Source organism: Mycteria americana, chromosome 10 (assembly GCF_035582795.1).
Source record: "Mycteria americana isolate JAX WOST 10 ecotype Jacksonville Zoo and Gardens chromosome 10, USCA_MyAme_1.0, whole genome shotgun sequence".
NCBI classification, from domain to species: Eukaryota; Metazoa; Chordata; class Aves; order Ciconiiformes; family Ciconiidae; genus Mycteria; species Mycteria americana.
In genome coordinates, this window is record NC_134374.1 from 4,873,031 (window position 1) to 4,891,914 (window position 18,884).

The 18,884-nt window shown below is 40.4% G+C and overlaps 1 protein-coding gene across 1 annotated transcript in view; it reads right to left on the bottom strand.

Moving 5' to 3' along the window:
* Window positions 1-18,884, bottom strand: part of IL1RAPL2 (interleukin 1 receptor accessory protein like 2) — a 384,679-nt gene that overhangs the window by 8,086 nt on the left and 357,709 nt on the right. Inside the window, exons 6-9 of the mRNA XM_075513515.1 lie at window positions 18,454-18,583; window positions 12,006-12,151; window positions 6,181-6,324; window positions 2,098-2,268 (exon numbers count right to left, since the gene is read on the bottom strand). Coding sequence (XP_075369630.1) covers window positions 2,098-2,268; window positions 6,181-6,324; window positions 12,006-12,151; window positions 18,454-18,583 — 591 coding nt within the window. The remainder of the gene's footprint in view (window positions 1-2,097; window positions 2,269-6,180; window positions 6,325-12,005; window positions 12,152-18,453; window positions 18,584-18,884) is intronic.

Genomic DNA, 18,884 nt, shown 5'->3' on the forward strand with positions numbered 1-18,884 from the left:
AGCACTGCCAGTCCTTGTAAGACTGGTCAGCCCTAGGCAGAACACAGCCACGTTCCACTTCTCCAGCGCACACGGAGAGCTTACAAACGCAGGAGTCTGAGCTCTCCCTCCTTCCCCATCACCTCTCCCTCCCTTTTGCCCCCTCAGAATAAAGTGCCTTCTCCCATATCTTTTTCCAAGCTAAAGCATGCAAATCACACTCGTTTCAGTTCCACATTTTATTCTGCATTGTCATTATGTCTGATTAAGCGTTCTTGAAGCTCCATGTGTTAGAATCAGGCCCTTTCATAATACTGAACAAGTGAGTTTGAGAGGAAAAAAGAGGTATTAAATCTGTGAATGTTCATAAATGAGAACTGACATTTTCAGGTACCCTACATTTTCAGGAGAGGTTTAATGAATACCCAAAGCGATGACAAGTATTTGCTGAGTGTCTGACTGACAAAAATAGACAAAAATAAAATACCATGCTGGCTGGTACAGCAATTGGAAAGAAGAATCTAATTTCAGATTAATCTGTGCTTCAGTATAGTTATCATTAAACGGCTAGCTTTAAGCTCTTTAATTCACTTGTATAATTGCTATGTATAACTCTGCTGTATTGTTGGATATGAAACAACTATTTACAACAGTTCTGCGATTTTTAGCACAAAAAGATGTATTTTCTCTTAATAATATCTAAACATTCAGTACTACTTGCTTGTGCTGTCAGAAATAAGAAGGCTACGAGCCAAGTCCCCTTTCTGGAATATGTCACTAAGGGAGTAAAACTCACACCTTGCAGGGGCAGGGCAAAAGCAATAGGGGAAGCAGCTCTAACCTAGGAGCCGCAAATGCACACGATAAATTCAAGCCACTACATGGGACTTTGCATGATCTCTGACTAGGCTCTGACTCCTCTTTCCCAGTGCTACAGGATCCAGAGCTTTCTTTCCAACTCCCTCAAATGTCAGAGAAGAAGCAGGCTCCAGCTTCTGGGGAGGGCACTGGGATTTGGCAGCAGCAAGGCAGCCGTTTCAAGTCTTTTGGCAGGCAGGTTGCTAATGCAGCCATGTTCTAGCTGTTTCGTGTTTGGGGACATCTGCTCCAGCAGAGCCATTGCTTTGCTTTCTTGTTCATATTTCCTATACAGTAGCATATACAGAGATAAGTTCATATTCTCTTCTAATATTTTTCATGGAAGTGATTTGCAGACAGAATTCGTAAAAAAAGCTTATTTTTCACAAGGGTAGCATTTCAAATAAATGCGATATTAAAGCGAACATACTGTGCATTCAAAATTCATCAACATGATGCATACGATTCATGTTATTTTTTGACTTGTCCAAAAATGAATCTGGAAGAAGAGATGCCATAACTACAGCTAGGGAGGCATTAACTGTTGGTACAGTCATCCAAAGGTGCTGCTGAATCTTCAGACACAGCAGCAAAATTGATTTGAAATGGACAACTGTATTTCACCGTCAGCATGGAAAACAGCATCGGATCACTGGGCTGTACATAGTCCTCTGAAGAATCAGTATTACTTACACAATACTGATTACACAATACCAACATTGCTCAGAAATGCAACACGTGGCCAAAACTCTAATGAAAAAATCGCACCTATACCATTAACTGGGAAACTATTGTAGCTATTTATGAGACTTCAAAGTTAGGGAAAAAAACCAAAAGACAATGGGAAAGATGACTGTTACTTGTAAAGCTGCTGTAGACAAACAAATAATTACTGGAAAAAAATAACGATCCCATTTTCAATGATAATACAGAGACTACAAAACCTTTTTTGGAAGTTTCCTGCTTAGCTACCTGTGTCCGATGTAGAGATTTTGGACTACAGTATTGCTTCCAGCGCTGCAGCCTTCCCATAGGAAGGTCCAGCTCCTGCCTCCACTGAAATCGATGGCAGTTCCCTCTGATTTCAGTAGTGCAGGAACAAGCTCTAACCTAGAGCTAAATTTGCAGTACTGAGGAAACTCTTCCAGTCCTCACAACCAGTTCACAAAGAGAGGTTTCCCATACCTAGTACGTATCGCACAGTCCAGGCCTTCGTGACACATCAGAGAGAATTAAAACTGGAAGGTCAGAAATACTTACTTCCACTAGGGATCAGGTCCCTATCCGGAATGAAGAGCTTATATCCATAGTGCTTTTCTAGAACATCTGGCAGAATTTCAAGTGCAAACTGCTCCTCTTCATTATTATCACAATCTAACGCATCAGGATCCACTTTGGTGTATGAAAGATACGCATCATATTCCTTGTTGTCTGCAAGGAAACAAATTCATGTTCAGCCTGCTGTTTGCAAGAGCACTATAAAGAATACAGGAAAGTACTAGGAAACTGTATTTTTCCTTGAAATGATCAAGCATTTCCCAGCAAAATTGGGACTTTTCACAAGACCATATAATTTGGCTTCCACAGAGAAATTTTTCAGACCCAGACAAAGGACATCCTTTCAGTTTTCGTCTGCATGTTGAGCTAGTTAGTAACTCCACTTCATGTGGCCAGTGTACACATGTAACATCTGAAAAGATCATGGGAAAAATTTTGATACAAATACTAAAGCTGGAGCTTTTTATTTTAATCCTTTACATATTGCTAATGGAAATCTTTCAACTCCTATGCCTCAAGAGTGCTATGATAATGTGAAAGTTTTGAGCTTGGAAAAGTTTTTGAGCCTGGAAAGTTTGGAAAGTTTTCAGCAAGGAAAACTTCCTTGCACAAGTAATTGTGGAAAATACATTATTTAACTCAAATGAATACTGATTATGCAGAAAACAATGACAAATACAAACAGTCCAAAGCATTTTTTTTTTTTTTTTTCTTTCCCAGAAAATCTTGTAGTTTTTAAAACCAATATGATAATTTTAGAGGTCACTTGATCCAGGACATTTTAATACTTGGGGCTCACAGTGTGAGAGAGAGAAATAACTCCAAGAGCAAATGGGGCACCGGGGGAGACTTGCCCCTCCTTTCTGTCTGCTCAGGGGTGGAGGCAAAGCCTCATCAAAAGGTGGAGGCAGGCAGTGGGTGACAGAGGGGACGCAGGCAATGCCACATGAGGACAGCGGGGCTGCAACACAGTGGCTTGGCTAGAACGGGCCACACACCTCCTCCTCCTCCTGCACAGCACTGGGGCTTGTCTCCAGCTCTCTGCTGGAGACTGTGCCAGGAACAGAAGTGGCACCGCTATCGAGCTTGGGATCCATGCTGGGATCAGACTGTCTTAGTGACATTTCTCTTCGCTATTCCTCTGCAGCAATGGAAAATTACTTATTGAAAAAGTCAACCTTCAGCAATTCAGTCTCCAGGGAAGAGCACAGCTGCCATTATTTACAGAAAATGAAAAATCAAATAGTTAATGTTGTGAGGACAAAACTGCATGAATGGAGGATTGCTGAGTACCAATTATCTGTAAAGAATAGTGCATATGAAAGATAATTAAAGCAGTTAAAAATCATCAATATATTCTGATAAAAAGAAAAAATAGCTAATCATAATACAATACATTCCTTGATGACCTTGAAATGATGGTTACTTTCTTATAATTCTTGACATAAAGCCAGACCCATGAGGGCCAGAGCTACAGACAAAGGATGTGAATAATTATACGTTTGTAAAAGGCAATTTGCCTAGTGTCACCATAGCTGTATGGGAGGATGTCCACCTGGCTTGCTATTTCTCTGAAATCAAAAGCATACAAAAATAGTAGTTACTGATGGAAAGATGACAGAAGAATGAAGAGCAAAGAAATAAAGGCCAGTCAGCTTTGGAGGCCTGTCCAAAACCTGCTCCCCTGTCCGTAATGAAGCCTGCCAAAACCTTTTAAGAGAAGCCAGCCACCAAGTGACCTGGGAGGCAAACATCCCTGCAAACATTTGAGAGCTCTGCAAAGGCAGCAAAGCAAACCCCAGAGCACTGACGTGCCTGGTTATAAAGCAGTGCGAGAGCCACGCAGGGATTGTGTGCAAGCAGTCCCTGAGCTTCCTGCCCCTTCCAGCTGCGTGGGTACAACTGCCCTCTCCAGTCACCTCTATTCACAATACAAGCAAGCAAGGCATAGACAGAACCAGCTCCCTCGGGCTTCTGTGAGCCTGTACGCTTGTGTTACATCTCTACGGTCTCGACTCCCTCTTCACATGCTTCACATACACAGGACATAGCAGAAGGACCTATCCGTGCTTGCCCACCGCTTGCTCCGTGTGCTTTGGATGCAGCACTGTTTGGAGCCATTTTCTAAATGGCTTCCCTTAATCCTCAGTATCATTTTCTCTAAAAACAATGCTATGCACAACACAGGAAGTGAATGCATCCAACATTGCTTACATAGGATATTGTTAGAAATAGGAATAAAGCAAATCTGTTGAGTTCCAAATCTTCTATTTTAAAGAAATACATGTATAAATGGAAAATGACCCTGCAATTGCGTCTATACAGATGACTGCTCATGGCAGCTCTGTATGTTCCCACTGTTGCCTACATAAGTAGAAACATCCCCATATATGCTTTGACTTCAGTAACATTCTACCTCCATCTTTCATTCTGCAGGATCAGAATGAGAAACAAAGCTGCGATAGTTCTAAAATCACGCACTGGAAAAATAAAAGGTTGTTTTCAGAATTAACACGCACACAAAATCCCCTATGTACTCATGGGGCTTCCTCTAAACAACTAGAAAATAATATTGTTTCATAAATTAAAAAGTGATTGAACCAAGGAATTGGCATGAATAAAAATGCAGCAGCTTCACACTGAAAACATGAGATAAATGAATCAAAGCAATCTGGAGGAAGTTACCACTTTGGGTCACTTTTTATTGGTGTGAACTAGGGATGTTACATTGGTATAATCCCAAGGTATCAGAGGTAAATTACTTCCAAACCCACATAATCTCACCCTTCACTTTCTCCTAGGTATCAGTATAAATATTGTGCAGTATTGCGTAGTATGAAAAAAGCATCTTTTTAGGTTTTCCCACTCACACACGAAGATCGAGAAAGAGGAATTTTCCTGACCTCTATTCCCGCTATTTATCATTCCACATTCTAAAATCCCCTGGATGTCATTCCACCCGTTCTCTAAAACTCCTATGGATTTCATTGTAGCGAAACGTTTTCACACCGTATCTACCCAGTGTTAAACAAAAACGCTTATTATTTTGATAACAGTAATGCTAAACTGCAGAAAGTAACAGGTCTGTGCAACTGCACATTGTTTTGGCACAATAGGGGAAATATGTTCCCTGCTCTTTTTTCAAATACATTATTGTTCCTAGATATACCATTCCAGACTGCCGACGTGACTCATAAGTGGTGCAGTGGGCTACAAAAAGCACCTGTACTTGAATACTGTACTTCAGATCTTTAGCAGATACTAGTTATGTGCATATTAATAACATATCAATTATGCTACAACAGAAGTGTTAAGAATATAATAATAGGATTTAAAGCACGTGGATTTAGTTTACCAGGGCTTACTCCAGCTTCATAGGAGCAGGAATGTTCTATATTCAGGAGAATTAAAGCTTCAATGTAAAAATACATATTTAGCTTTAGGCACCAAACAGAATAGGTGCTAGTGAGAGGGAAGGGGGGGAAGAACACTGAAAACCGGCCTAGTTTATTCCTAAACATACTCCCCAGGCAAGCTGGACATTTCCCCTAAGTTGTTTACAGTCTCCCAATTAACTGAGGTAACTAGTTAGCCTCAATAACAATCGCCCTCACTAGTTACTGGAGTTAGTTGGAAGCCTGAAGACAATTCAATGGAAATGTTTAATGAAAAATACCTGGTGAAAGGGCTGCCCACATACCTGAGTACGGATCTCAGGAGAAGTGATCCTGGGCATATGCGGCACTGGGACACATGAACGGGAAGAGTTCTCCTGAGGAATCAGTTCTCAAATGACATTGAAGCCTCTATAACAGACTCACGAACAATTCTTCTGACTCCCATTTGCTTATGGCATGGCCCAGTGACGTTCCAGTGAAAAGGCTCATTGATTTCAGGGGGCTTTGGGAGAAAGTCTTATGGCTTTACACTGTTGGGTGCTTAGTAGTCTGAACTTAAACTGGCAGCAGGTATCTTTTGGGATTCATTTCAGTCTAGAAGTTTCATCATTTTGGGTCTCTGAAATATTTCCATTGCATATATTGAGTTTCCTGAGCAACTGCTTACCATCAGCTGCTTCGTCTCCTCCAAAGTTCTGTCTGTAGAACAGCATTAACTCTATGTTGTAGCACTTATAGATGGTCACGAGCAAAATAAGCAGAAGAAGGATGGCTCCCAGTCCTCCAGCAAGCTCTATTTTGTAGATCAAATCTAAAATTAGCAAGGAAAGACAAAAAGGTTATGATCTTTCCGAGCTTTATTTGTTCTAATCCACTGTACAATTCCACATAAAATTGTGCAGCTTCCAATTATAACCACTGTAACATTAAGGATGCCTAACTTTTTTGTTCATTATCTATTACTTAACTTTACCCATTTACTCCATCTTCTGCCCATCTGAAATCGCCATCCAGAATGCATTTGAGGCTATAATCATAATTTTTCTACAAGGGAATTATGTAGTGATTTTACACGGAGGATTAATCAACTTTTAATGAGCTTGTGGAGTTTGAAACTTCTGTATTGGCAGAGTGCGTCAAATGCGGTATGCAGCATGTGAGAATAGATATACTAGACATAATGTACCCCATTTGGGTATACTAGACATATCGTACCCCATTTGGGAGGCTCTAGTCCCCCAAATAATATTAAACTTTGGGTTTATATTTGTGAAGCCAGTGGATGAGCTGATGTGGCCTGCCAAGCCAGGACTTCAGCTGAATCACTGGAGAATGAACTGAACATCCAGAATGCCCAAGATAATGTGAGAAGGCAGGAGCACACATCAGGCTGCTAAGAGCCACTTTGTTTGAGTTGTGATGGCTACTAACCGAGTTCTCACATGTTTGTTTACTACACATTATACTTTAATGGGAACTAGAGCTAGTTAAAATTTCCTACTGGGATGCTTTTGTTAGGAAACATCACAAGCAGTCTGCCTCAAAGAACTTCACAAATTCATCCAACTGCAATTTTCCATCTTTTACAGCTGGGGAAACAGAGGCATAGAAAAGTAAAGCAACATGTTCGAGGTCATTCAGCAAACCAGTGCCAGAACGGGATAAAAAAACCTTGAATACCAGTCCAGTGCTCTACCTGATGCAAGACAGACACTAACTTTAACAGCGTTGCTCGTTAGCCTGAAGTGTCCTCTGAACACAATATTGCTCATAACACCACTTGGCATACTACTTAGCCATAAAAGACAGAAGATGACAATTTGACAATAGCTACCTCTAACAGCCTCTATTAGTTTAGATAAGATGTCATGAAGATATTTGCTGCTGTGACAAATACAACGTGAAGATGTAAAAACTGTAATACAGGCAAGACAAAGTTTTTGTGATCTTTACGCTTCTAAAACTTAGGTCAGAAAAAATTACTGGTATGTCATTTGTGTCATTTTCAAGATAAAAAGCAAATTAGTTGTGTATCTTTCGGGGTTATTCTTGCCTCGCCATGCCTTGTATTTCAATAATTAACATCAGACGTCAAGCTATTCCCAGTTTACAGTATCTCTGATGTTTGTCTGGTAAGAAGTCATGGACTAATAGATGGAAAAAGTCTCTTATAATAGCTATTTAATCTCTCTGAGAACACAGGGAATTCATGGGACTTTTATTATGCTGCATGATAAAGTTAGCATATGCTCTGGGGATAAATCTGGTCAAATGGAGAACAGAGTTGGTTAAAATCACTTTGCAGGGAAAAAACTATTTTTTTTTGTCGTCCTGAATCTTTTTTACTAGGAAAGTGAGATGATGGCAAAGCTGCCAGCTTGGAAGGAGAGAAAATGCTGAGCCTTGATCACCTGCAGTCCACAAAGGAGTACAGAGTTGTGTTCACCTGCTGGGGGAATGGCAGGGTATCGAGCGAAAACACAAACGCCAGCTCAAAAGGCAGAATCGATCTGCTTTTGCATATCTTGTATTTGTCCTACTGCCCCATAAACTCTCCTAGAGTCCAGACGTAAGGAGGCAGAAAGGCAAGGCTTTTGGGCTCCTTATTTCCATTCCAAGGTGGAGGCAATGGAGAAAAACCCAGAATGTTCAGTTTTCTTGCCTGCTCCAGCTCTTAGTCGTTGCCTCTGATTAGAGCCGTACTCCTCAAGCGGTCCTCATGGAGGTCAAGAGGGAAGGCAGCACACCCAACGTTAGGAAAGGAGTTGAATCAGGGCTTTGTGCTATAATAGTGACTGAAAACTAGTAAAGAATAATATTCTGATAGTTTCTAATGTAAAATAATGTAGAAGGACTTTGCCAGTATATATCACAGAGGATTATGGTCTTTAAAATACTAAAAGCCTCATAAACACCCAATAAATGAGACACAAATATATTTTAGAAGGTTCCTCATAATTTAGTACTATATCAGTACCAAAAACCCCCCAAAATTAGTTTCCTGCATGTCTTGAATAAAGGCAGCCTTCTTGAAATAAATGGCGAGCAAACATCATTGTAATATTTACTTTTATCTAAATTCACTGCTTCTTTCCACTAAAAGCACAGCCTGATTTTATTCTGCAGTTCCTGACACGTTATTCAGATTCCAGGACAGTTGTATTATAGACTATGTAGACTTCAATCACTGAAATACTGGACTGTTTTCATATTCATCTGAAGGGAACCCTGAACTATTTCGACAACTAGGGCACAAGTGCATGTATATTGTGTTTCCACGTAATTGAGGCACCAAACATGCCAGGACAGCATGGAGAAAAGAAGAAAAGCAAACCCAGGATTGTCCAGAACTTATTTTTGAACTACTTGAAAGCAAATGAGAACGTGGTCTTGAATTAAGTCAGTAAAGAAGAATGGGATAGCAGACAGTGGTATTCAGGTCTCAGGAGCACGCCTGATTCTGTCTTTGCATTGGTAGCTTTGGGTGTTTGAAACTGGATTTGGTTCTTTTTCAGTCAAAAAAATAAAAAAAAATTTCCTAAATGATGATGCGTGCTCTGGGGCTATCAGTGCACTGGTGCTGTACAGACAGCACTCTTGTATTCTCCGAAAGCATTTGTGAGGACTGTACCACTAATACAGCAAAAGAATTCAACATATTTTACCTTAAATATTTGAACAGTTCCTTTTTCTTCCTTAAAGCAAAGTATGTGCTTAAAAATAACCGCCTGATGTCAAAACAAGAACTAACTCTAGAAACTCTTATACTACAGCTATAACTTGTATTTGGGGTTTATTCCTGTTTTTTTATCCAAGCCTTCCTAGTTTAGCAGGACTCGTGACTTATGCTCGCTTGTGTACACCTGATGTGCTGCAATCAGACCTTCGAACAGAGGGCAGACAAAACCTACAGCACTGTGACAATCCGGACACAAAACGGAGCTACAGGCACCTCTTGCCGAACAGGGACAACGCAGCCCTTAGCAGGTAAGACTTTGAAGGGAGCGGGATTTCTCTGAGAGATCTGTGCTTCCTCTTCGCCTTTCCAAGTGCCCCAGCCCCTGGAAAGCTGCAGCACATTCCAATAGGAACCCACGATCCCCTCGGTGACGTGCACAAAGGATGCTGCTCAACAGCTCTGCCCTAAAGCTTGTCACAGGTCAGTAAATACAGTAGTATTTCCTGGCTCATGAATATGCTACAGGCAAATCCAAGCTGGAGAAAGCTAGGATAAGTAATTATATCAAGCTGCAGAAAGGAAAAGTTTGGTCAAGTATTTGTAAGAACTTAATAAACAACAAACTGGACAATGGGACAGGCAGTCAAAGGACACAGTGAAAATACTGTGGTTATTTTAAATGACACTTTAATAGCTTGAAAATCAACTATAGAGAATGCCTGAGGGGAATATAAGCTTTCTACAGCCACAGCGCAGAGAGAAATGAAATAGTAGCTGAGAAGTGATCCTTTCCACCTCCAAATTCTGTATTCAGCAGTGCTTCTTCCATAATTTCAGCAGAGCTCTGAAATGTCTGCATTTTCTTGTTATAAATAAACCTAGCTTGTTATTCTAATATATGCAACACAGCTGAACATTTAACAGTGTCAACATAGATATACTTACTATCAGTTGTGTATTTATTAGGTTCAGCGGATGGCAAAGGAGAACGCTTTTTGCACTAAAGAGGCTAATCCTTCATCGTGATGACCAGATTCCTTAAAGTTGTGACAACCTGTCAGTTTAGATGTTGAATATACATTCGTGTGTGTTCCACATCACAACTGCGGGCCCTTGTTTCTCAGAGTGCTTTGCACCTTCCATATTGTGCTTCTTTCTCATCACTTAGCGTAAAATATAACCTATGTTATGTCCTTCTCTCTGGGAGGACATAAAACTCTCACGTATAGAGGAAACTGTGTAAGTAGCACTTGATTTTAAGTAAGTAGCAAGTGATTTTAACAGGATTGCATACTGTACGTGAACATACGTTCACACATATAACCTATGGGTCACATAAACGAATGGCAAAAAAGAGGACATTGACCCAAAAGTTTCCTCTCCCTAGTAGCCCTTTTTTGTCCCAATACCACCCCTCCCTCACCTTTCATTTTACACAGATCATAGCCATGAAACACAGCACTTAGCATCCAGCATGCCTTTAGGTGAACCGATGACTGTGGATGTTTTCCAGATCTGCGGTGCCCCATCTAGAGAGGCCTTGGCTGCTCTGCCTGTTCTTCCACCTGGCCCTTAGTTCATTTGTCCCATGGCGATTGCTACCCTAGGCTCAGAGATTAATCTGCAGCACGCTCAGGTACTAATAGTGTATTTAAACCTTCTCCAAACGGTGGCACTGTTGTGGGATTTTGCTGCGAGTGTGACAATGGAGAGCACTGGCTTTTTTAACTGACACTAACACTGCAACCCACAATCTGCTGAGAAGCACGTCCTCTGCCTTAGTGGGCTGAAAGCACACGAAGGACTGGAACCTCACTTGCAGGTATGCTTTGTGAAAACATTTCTTCTTCTCCTCTTTTGGTAAACTAATTTACAGCCAAGAATAATGGCAGAGATGTGGACAATGTATTAACTCTAGTTAATCTGTGCTGATGGCTCTGTGGTTTCGCATTATGTCTTTATCCCAAGCGTGTAGCCTTCGTTTGCTTTCCCAACAGTTACTGTCTTACAGCTTTTGTACTACCTAATACACTGTATCTTAGGGAGATCACCATCGAATTTAAATGTCATCCTACTTATGAATAGGAGAGGTGATTGAACAAACAACATAAGAACTGTAATGAGATACTGTTACGCTCCTTCTGATAATGACTTTTACAAAGAGCAGAGCATAGTAACACCTTTTAATGTGGAACATTCAAATCCAAATGGTTTCCTTTCTGCTACAGATAACTTGTCAGTAGTGGTATTCCCAATTCCAGGTACAGTACCGAGCAAAGCAACCATGGTGGGGTAATTTTCCATTGATTTGTAGCTCCCATTGCAATGTTTTCATTCCCAATGCAGTTAGAAATCAAAACGCATGGCAACTGCTTAAAGCTTTCAATTTAAACAGCAAAGCCAGGAAGTGGAGAAATACGAGAACATCTGACCTCACTGCTGAGGTACCTATTCTAAGAAATGCACATTTTAACTCCATCACACGATTACCTCTGGTCTAGTCAGTCAACTCTGGGTCAAATTCATACGTTGTGTAGACCAAAATACTTCCACTGATTATAGAGGTGCTTTACGGGTGACCGTATTCCAGGCAAGTGCATCACCTGCAAGGCTGATTCACTAGAGACTAAAGAACAATTCATGATTTTTTTTCCCAAACGCTAAACTGAAGCTGTAACACAAACATACTTCAGCTCCAAGTAGGCACACAGGAGTCCAGCCGGGCTCCGAGAGGTCAGCAGGACCTTCGCTACTGGCTGACCTGTTGCTGCCGAGGCAGGCGAGAGTACAGATAATTAAATAGAGAGAATTACCTTTCTTGCGCAGAAGAACACTGGCATGTTTCCGACCATTTCTGTTTTCCACGTGACACGTATAGTTAGCCAGGTCTGCCTCCTCTACAGCATCAAAGATCAGGGTCAATTCAACTTCTTTTTCTCCAAGATGTTCTCTGAGAAGTCTGAAAGGAAGGATGCAGTCTTTGCTTAACTGAATTAATATGGGTGGAAGATTCCAAAAAGAACCGTGATTTGTCAGCACAAGATACACAGTGTTCCTGGTCTCCTTCACTCCTGGAGAAGGACTTAGAAAGAGACTCGAGTTGCCTGAAAGAGACTTCACAGAGGCATCTTTCATGACAACCAAAAGCCTTTTTATCCCACCATGTCGGTAGCGAGGAGCTGAATCAAGTGCAGGAAGAGTGGCTACAAGCACCATGGTTGCACGCAGCTTGTTCACCTCGGCTCCACCAGAATTAAATGCTAAAAACAATGTTTCCTTTAAAAGAAGCAATAAATACTCGCTTTCCAGAGAAGTGAATATGCACTACTAAGGCATCGCTGAGCAAATTATAAGGCAGTATTTTAAAGGCTGGGGATTGTGATACATTTTAATGGAGTCTGGAAAACCAACGGAAGGAGCTGTGCTACTCTGTGGAATTTTCCTCTATTTTTGGGGCTAGATCCTGACTTCAAAAGGGAACAGTGTCAAGAAGAAGAGCTCTCTGCTACTTTGAGAGGACAGAGGAGACATGCAAAATCCCCACAAAGGGAATAGAAAGTTCTAGCAGACTTTCAGGCCAGAGGTACAGTCTTTTCATGTCATTGTTCTAACATGAACATTAAAAAGAATGCAAAGTAAATGCAAGTGTTTTCTGATGCTGACATTAAGCCTAAAAATACAATGCCCTATTCTCTCAAGAGGCTTCTTATCAGTTGCTCAAGAAAAAGTTACCAGTCCTTCAAATAAGGAAATGTAACGTCAAGTAAAATCTACCAGATTGACTCGATCCTGTTTGCGTACTGCTGCATAATGTGGACGGGGGAAAACATAAAACGTGTGATGCCCTCGCAGTCGCCTGTGAACTCACCACTGCACGTAGCACTTCAGCGAGCCTCTTCTCTGAAAAGACAGTGTACAGCACTAAGAGGTAAAGGTACAAATAAGATCCAGGTTCACCAAAAAAGAAATATTTCCTCTGGAGACTGGAGGGAGGCAACTGGGCACAAAGTAATTAACCAGAGCGCTGTTTGCGCTGGCTGGAAACTGCTTCTGGAGGGCTTAAAATTTTTTAATAACACCACCAAACCCCAAACTTCTCTATTACAAACCAAAGTTGTTTTGGGGTTTCCAATGTGCACACACCTTTTCTTCCGTACATAATTTCATATAACAAACATGGAACTCCAAATCTGAAAGCAAATCATAAGTATGAAGGCATTGCATTAGATAATCAAAAATGCAAGCCTGACTGCTAGAAACCACATATTTACAGTAAGATTTCATACAGCACATAGCCTTTAAAGGCTTGTGTGATCTGACAGAACTTGGAAGACGTACCAGAGCATCCGCAACAACTCAGCCTCTTTCACTAGGGCTGTGTAACTTGCAAAAAAGCAAGTGAAAAAATGTTAGTTTAAGAATAGGCACGTGTGCTGCCTTTGGAAACTTGGATTGCATGTTTTTTGCAAATTCACTCTAATTTATTGCGTATTTTTGCATTTTTTTAATTCTGACCCCGAGTCCAAGTGCTGAAAATAATGCAAGAAAGGCTGAATTTGCAGCATGTCTAGCCAGAAAAGAAACCTCCCAAGAGAGCCTGTTCTGTTTGCAGACTCAAATCAGTCTCAATCATTGGGGGTCAGACAAACCAATTCTCATTTACCTATTAATATTCCATATGTATACAGAGCAAAATATTTTAAACTCAGGAAAGTCTTTCTTCTCTGTTGGTAAACAATATGTTCCACAAATTTTGGCCTACAAATCATGCTGCAAGGAACAAATAAAATCATTAACAGAAAAGATATCTGGGACACTACTCTGGAGCACTGTGTGAATGTTCGGACTGTCTTCTGTTTACTATAATCGGCATATTTTACACAGAAAAAAATGAAGAAAGATTACAATGAAGATAAACCAAACTGTTATGCTGCATCTATTTAAGATAAAACAATTGACATTTAACCTAAATTTAAATGATACATGATCAGCTAAAAAGGAGCTTTCATGAAAAAGAATATGCGTTTGGACTGAGAATGTTTTTTCACTTATTTTCATGCTAATTGCAATCTTTAGGAAGAGAACTCTTTAGAACGGGATCTATCATGAAAATGCTGACAGACACTTAACCATTATGCTGGTAGCAAAGTGTAGAAAGCTCTTAGTGGTGTTGAACCTTTCATTCCTGCTTTTATTTGCCTCTTTTTTGTCTTTTAGCCAGTACTCTACAGCTAATGAGTCATTATTGCCACAGAAACACACAGATGGTCACCTACATTTTTTTAATATGGGTGCAGCCTTTAATTGATTGCATTTTGTAGTTGGTTCAGAGAACATTGAGCACAATATTTTTGAGGAAGAAAAGGAATACAGTATCAAGAAGTAAGACCTTAAAGCTGCAACAGTATTTGCTGCACACCCAGAAGATGAAGCTCTGTCCGTATCTGAGTTGGGGGAAACTTTGCCAGCAACGCCGCCAACACATGCCAGCTCCCACAAGTTGAGAAAATAATGGCTCTTTTTTCTGCTTTGATGAAGAGTAATCACATCACTTAATACCTAGGTAAATCAATGGTGCTTGACAACTCACAACAAACATGGAGGGAGGGAGAGAAGAGGTGGGTGAAGTAAAAAAAATACCCAGTGCTTTCTTTTTGTTCAAGCTTGCTTTCTTTTTGTTCAAGCTGAAGCATTTCATTTGATCTGAAACAAAACATTTTGTCTACTGATTATTTTTCAGTTAAGAAAATATGAATTAAGAACAAAAAGCGTCATTTCAGAATACAATGTTTTCTTTGAAAAATATCCAATGTTTCAGATTTTTCAAATGTTTTGTCATATTTTTCCAATGCATTTATGCACTAAGTTGAATCTGAAGTTCAAATACTTTTCCTTTGAAACCACATTTTCCTAAAATTTTCAGGCTTTGTATGATTACAGATGTAAAGGCCCTAAGAAAGCTTCAGCCGGGTCTCTTTGCAAGACTAAGGCATTAATTCCAAACCTTTACTAACCTGCATGTGAGTTGGAACTTATCAAAAAGGAAACTTTTGTTCTTTATATAGTTGAAGATCTGGACTGTGAACAGGGATACGAACTCTAGTCCCTTCTTTCTAGTCCTTAACGATAGTCTGTAGGTGAAAGGACAGATGTGTGTGTACAGAAGTACCTCTCCAGAGAAAAGTAGTTCAACTAAGAACACAGCACAGCGATCTTCCTTCTCACTTTCCTGCACCATGTTTCTCATTCTCTGCCCAGAAATTCTCTACTTGAACAGTATAAGCTTTTCAGGAGAGGGCTGTCATTTCCATACTTCTCTGCAAAGTACCCAGCACATTAGCCAGGCAGGGATGGCAATTCTGCCTCCTTCCCTCGGCATCCCCCCCTAACAGAATACAACCTCCTCATCTTGTCTGAGCGTTTTGCAACCATCAGTTGACTTCTGTGGGTAAAAAGGCAGAATGTTAAATTAATCAGCAGGAAGAAATAAGGCTGCAGTTCAAAATGTCTCCATTCACTTCTTTTCATGCCTCTAGAATGAGTTAAACTATTTCCACTTCAAAAATGGAGAAGAGAGGAAAAAAGAGGACAAACATGCTCTACACGTTGAGCATTATGAGGCACCTGCAAACTGTTCTGCAGTGTTGCCCAAAGAAGGAAAAAGAAGCAACTCAAAGGTGGCTGGGAGAGTAAGATTTATGCCTGAAAATACTTCTTTGTCGTGGCAGAGAGACGGTGTTGAAATTTGCTGTGGGCTCCTTTGATAATTAGGTACAACTGACAACTCTGCAGGCAGGCTTAAAGACTCTGATTCCTTCTTTAATAGCCCTGGTCCAATTTACAGGACATTTTTATTACCGCTGTGTAAAACCCACCTGGCAAGCAAAGTCCTTTTTCCCCTATGCATGTCTAACATTTGGGGATCTTAATTCAAGGGAAGGCAAGGAGGCAGGTTAGAGAGAGGGTCATCGTCCTGAGTCCTGCAATGCTGATTAGTTACTTTTTATTACGAGGCTCTGTAACAAGGTCTAATAAATAACAAGAAGCCCAGAGCTACATATATATTACTCATGGTGAATTCTGCTTACCAAAAAAACTGTCCCACGGGTTTGATTTTAACAGAAATGCTCCAGTCACGTGCACCCTTATTTCAGTGCTTTCATAAAAGCGGACTAACTGACTGGTAACTCTGCATGCTAGAGGATGCAAACTAGGGATGGATGTTTCGTACTCCCACACTGCCTTGATCTGCAAACCTGAACTCTCATCATATACAGCAAATCCAGCGACACAATGGATGGGTACAGTCCAGGGTAAGGGCAAGCACCAAAAATTCAGAGTGCTACTAAATTTGTGAACTAATTTAAGATAGGGGATGCAGAGTTAAAACGTTAGATATTTGCCAAAGGAACAACCCATGGAGTATCCTGGTCTGGTTGTAACAATTCCCAATTACTTGTAGTTTCTAATGTTAACAGAAACGTGCTGATAATACCACATAGAAGCAAACTGACGGGAAAAGCATCTAACCAGCAAGTTTACTGTGGCTCATCAAATTTGCAACATACATGACATTTTTTGAAATACATCAATAAATACGACTGGGTGGAAGATGTGGGCTTGCTCAGGGCACCGACAGAACAGTTAGTGCTGCTTAGTTTCCCTGAAGCAGCATACCTGTAATGGGACACATAAACAAGAGCTGTTACTGTGAAAAAATCATCTGCAAAAAGTTACTACTGCCGTTGCCATAGCTACTTCTAAATGAAAAAAGGGATGGACTGTGGCACTGCTGGTAATGATGTAGTAGGTTTTGGTAAATGTGATGTTTTAATGCTGGCTATGATGCATAGAAGGTTAGGTATGTGATAAGTAGCTTTGTTGAAAAGAAGATTCACTGAGCTGTGGTGGGTCTGTAAACTGAGTCAAAGCATTTTAACGGAGTGAGAAAAGGGGGTTGTCACAAAACTAATTTGAAACATGAATGTGTAATGAGGTGGTACAATGAAGGACAAATACAGCTTTTTCAAACTCAATTTCACTAACAAATGCACAAAAAGCTGGAGTGCTCTTTAAATACAAACCTCAAATTGTCCTTCTGATGCACAGGAAGAACATGACCAAAGTCACTCTGTTCATCTATATACACCAGAGAGGACACAATGTTGTTAAATGCTGATTACTTGCAATGGCAGAAGTTTCCAATAATTGTATTTTGTGGTCAGAAGCCCAAAAGAGGATTGTACACTCAAAGCCATTCTGGCAACATATGATAAATTTCATTTGTATGCAATTAGGGTGCAATGTTAGGTCAGTTATTTTAGTATATCTTAATACCTAGTGACTAAATTGCAGAACTTCAAATTATTGATCAAGTAATAAAGCAAAGGAATCTCACCCTCTCTCTGCTCTCCAAAATCACTTTTGCAAGGAACAAACAACTCAGAAATGAGACAAAAAACATGTGCAATGGAAGGTGTAAAGACCTCGGCTTTCTTTATAATCTATATTCATCGTTTCTATAGGAGCTGGGACCACCTTGTCCATAGGATGACCGTAGCTTAGCCTTTGCTCAAAGAGCTATTAATCAGGTAATAATTAAACAATGAAGACAAGAAGATGCTGTTAGGTGCAAATTCCATGAAAGTTCATGGAGATACAAGTGTTTGTTTTCTTTACAACTGGTACAGCAACTGATAACCAGCATCTGGAACAAGCCAAGCACAAGTTGGATATTGGACAAACTCACGCAGCGACTTCCTTGTCTCCCTTAAGTGTTAAACATGGAGGAACAAATGCCTTGAAAGCCCTGGTTAAGGCATACTGAGAGCTATATCACAGGCAGACAACACATTCAGTAGAAGAGAAAAAGTATGGTAACTTTGACAGGAGACCATTCATCTTTAAGACGAACACTGATGCTGAAATGAATGTCATCTTGCCCAGGACTGTCACAAGGGGCAGCTGCGGTGGGCAGCATCATTTCCACGCAGGGCTAAAATCAACCCCTAGAACACTCAGACATTTCAGCTACCATCAGGGGAATTTGATAACAGATTTTCAGGCACATAGATAGCTACTATGTCTTTAGAGTTTAATTGCTAGAAAGGAGAGGAAGCAACTCACACTGCCCTGGTTCCAAGTCATTCATCACTCTTTAGACAGAAAAGTATTTGCACTTCCAATTAAAAACCTGTTTAAAAAACGCAACAGGCTTTTGGGATATACCATGTTTTTAACAGTAAATACTCCAAAAAGTACCTGACTTCGCCTTCTCTAATGTGACCTTCTAATTCTTCTATGAATTTTTCCCCTTTCATCCAGTAGATCATGGGGCCTGATTCTCCACTGAATCCAAAGAAAGCTTTGCAGGCCACAGTCAGCGGGTTTCCTGAGGACAAGAAGAAAAGAGAGGGTTAGACACTTCGTCATGGCTACTAGTGAGAGCATGATTATGAGATATCTCAACACCTCAGATAAACCTCCCCATTTAAAATTGGGGAGGGGGGAGGGAGGGAGAGAAGGAATAACTATAAACCATAGGAAAAAGGGTGATGTTGATTTGCCTCTATAGGAAATAGCTGTGAAATGAAACTCCGAGGTTATCCATAATTTAATTTTTCCCAGAAAGATACTACATGAACAATGAGAAGGTATGGAAATGGTGGCAACATAAGGTGATGTCAGATTGG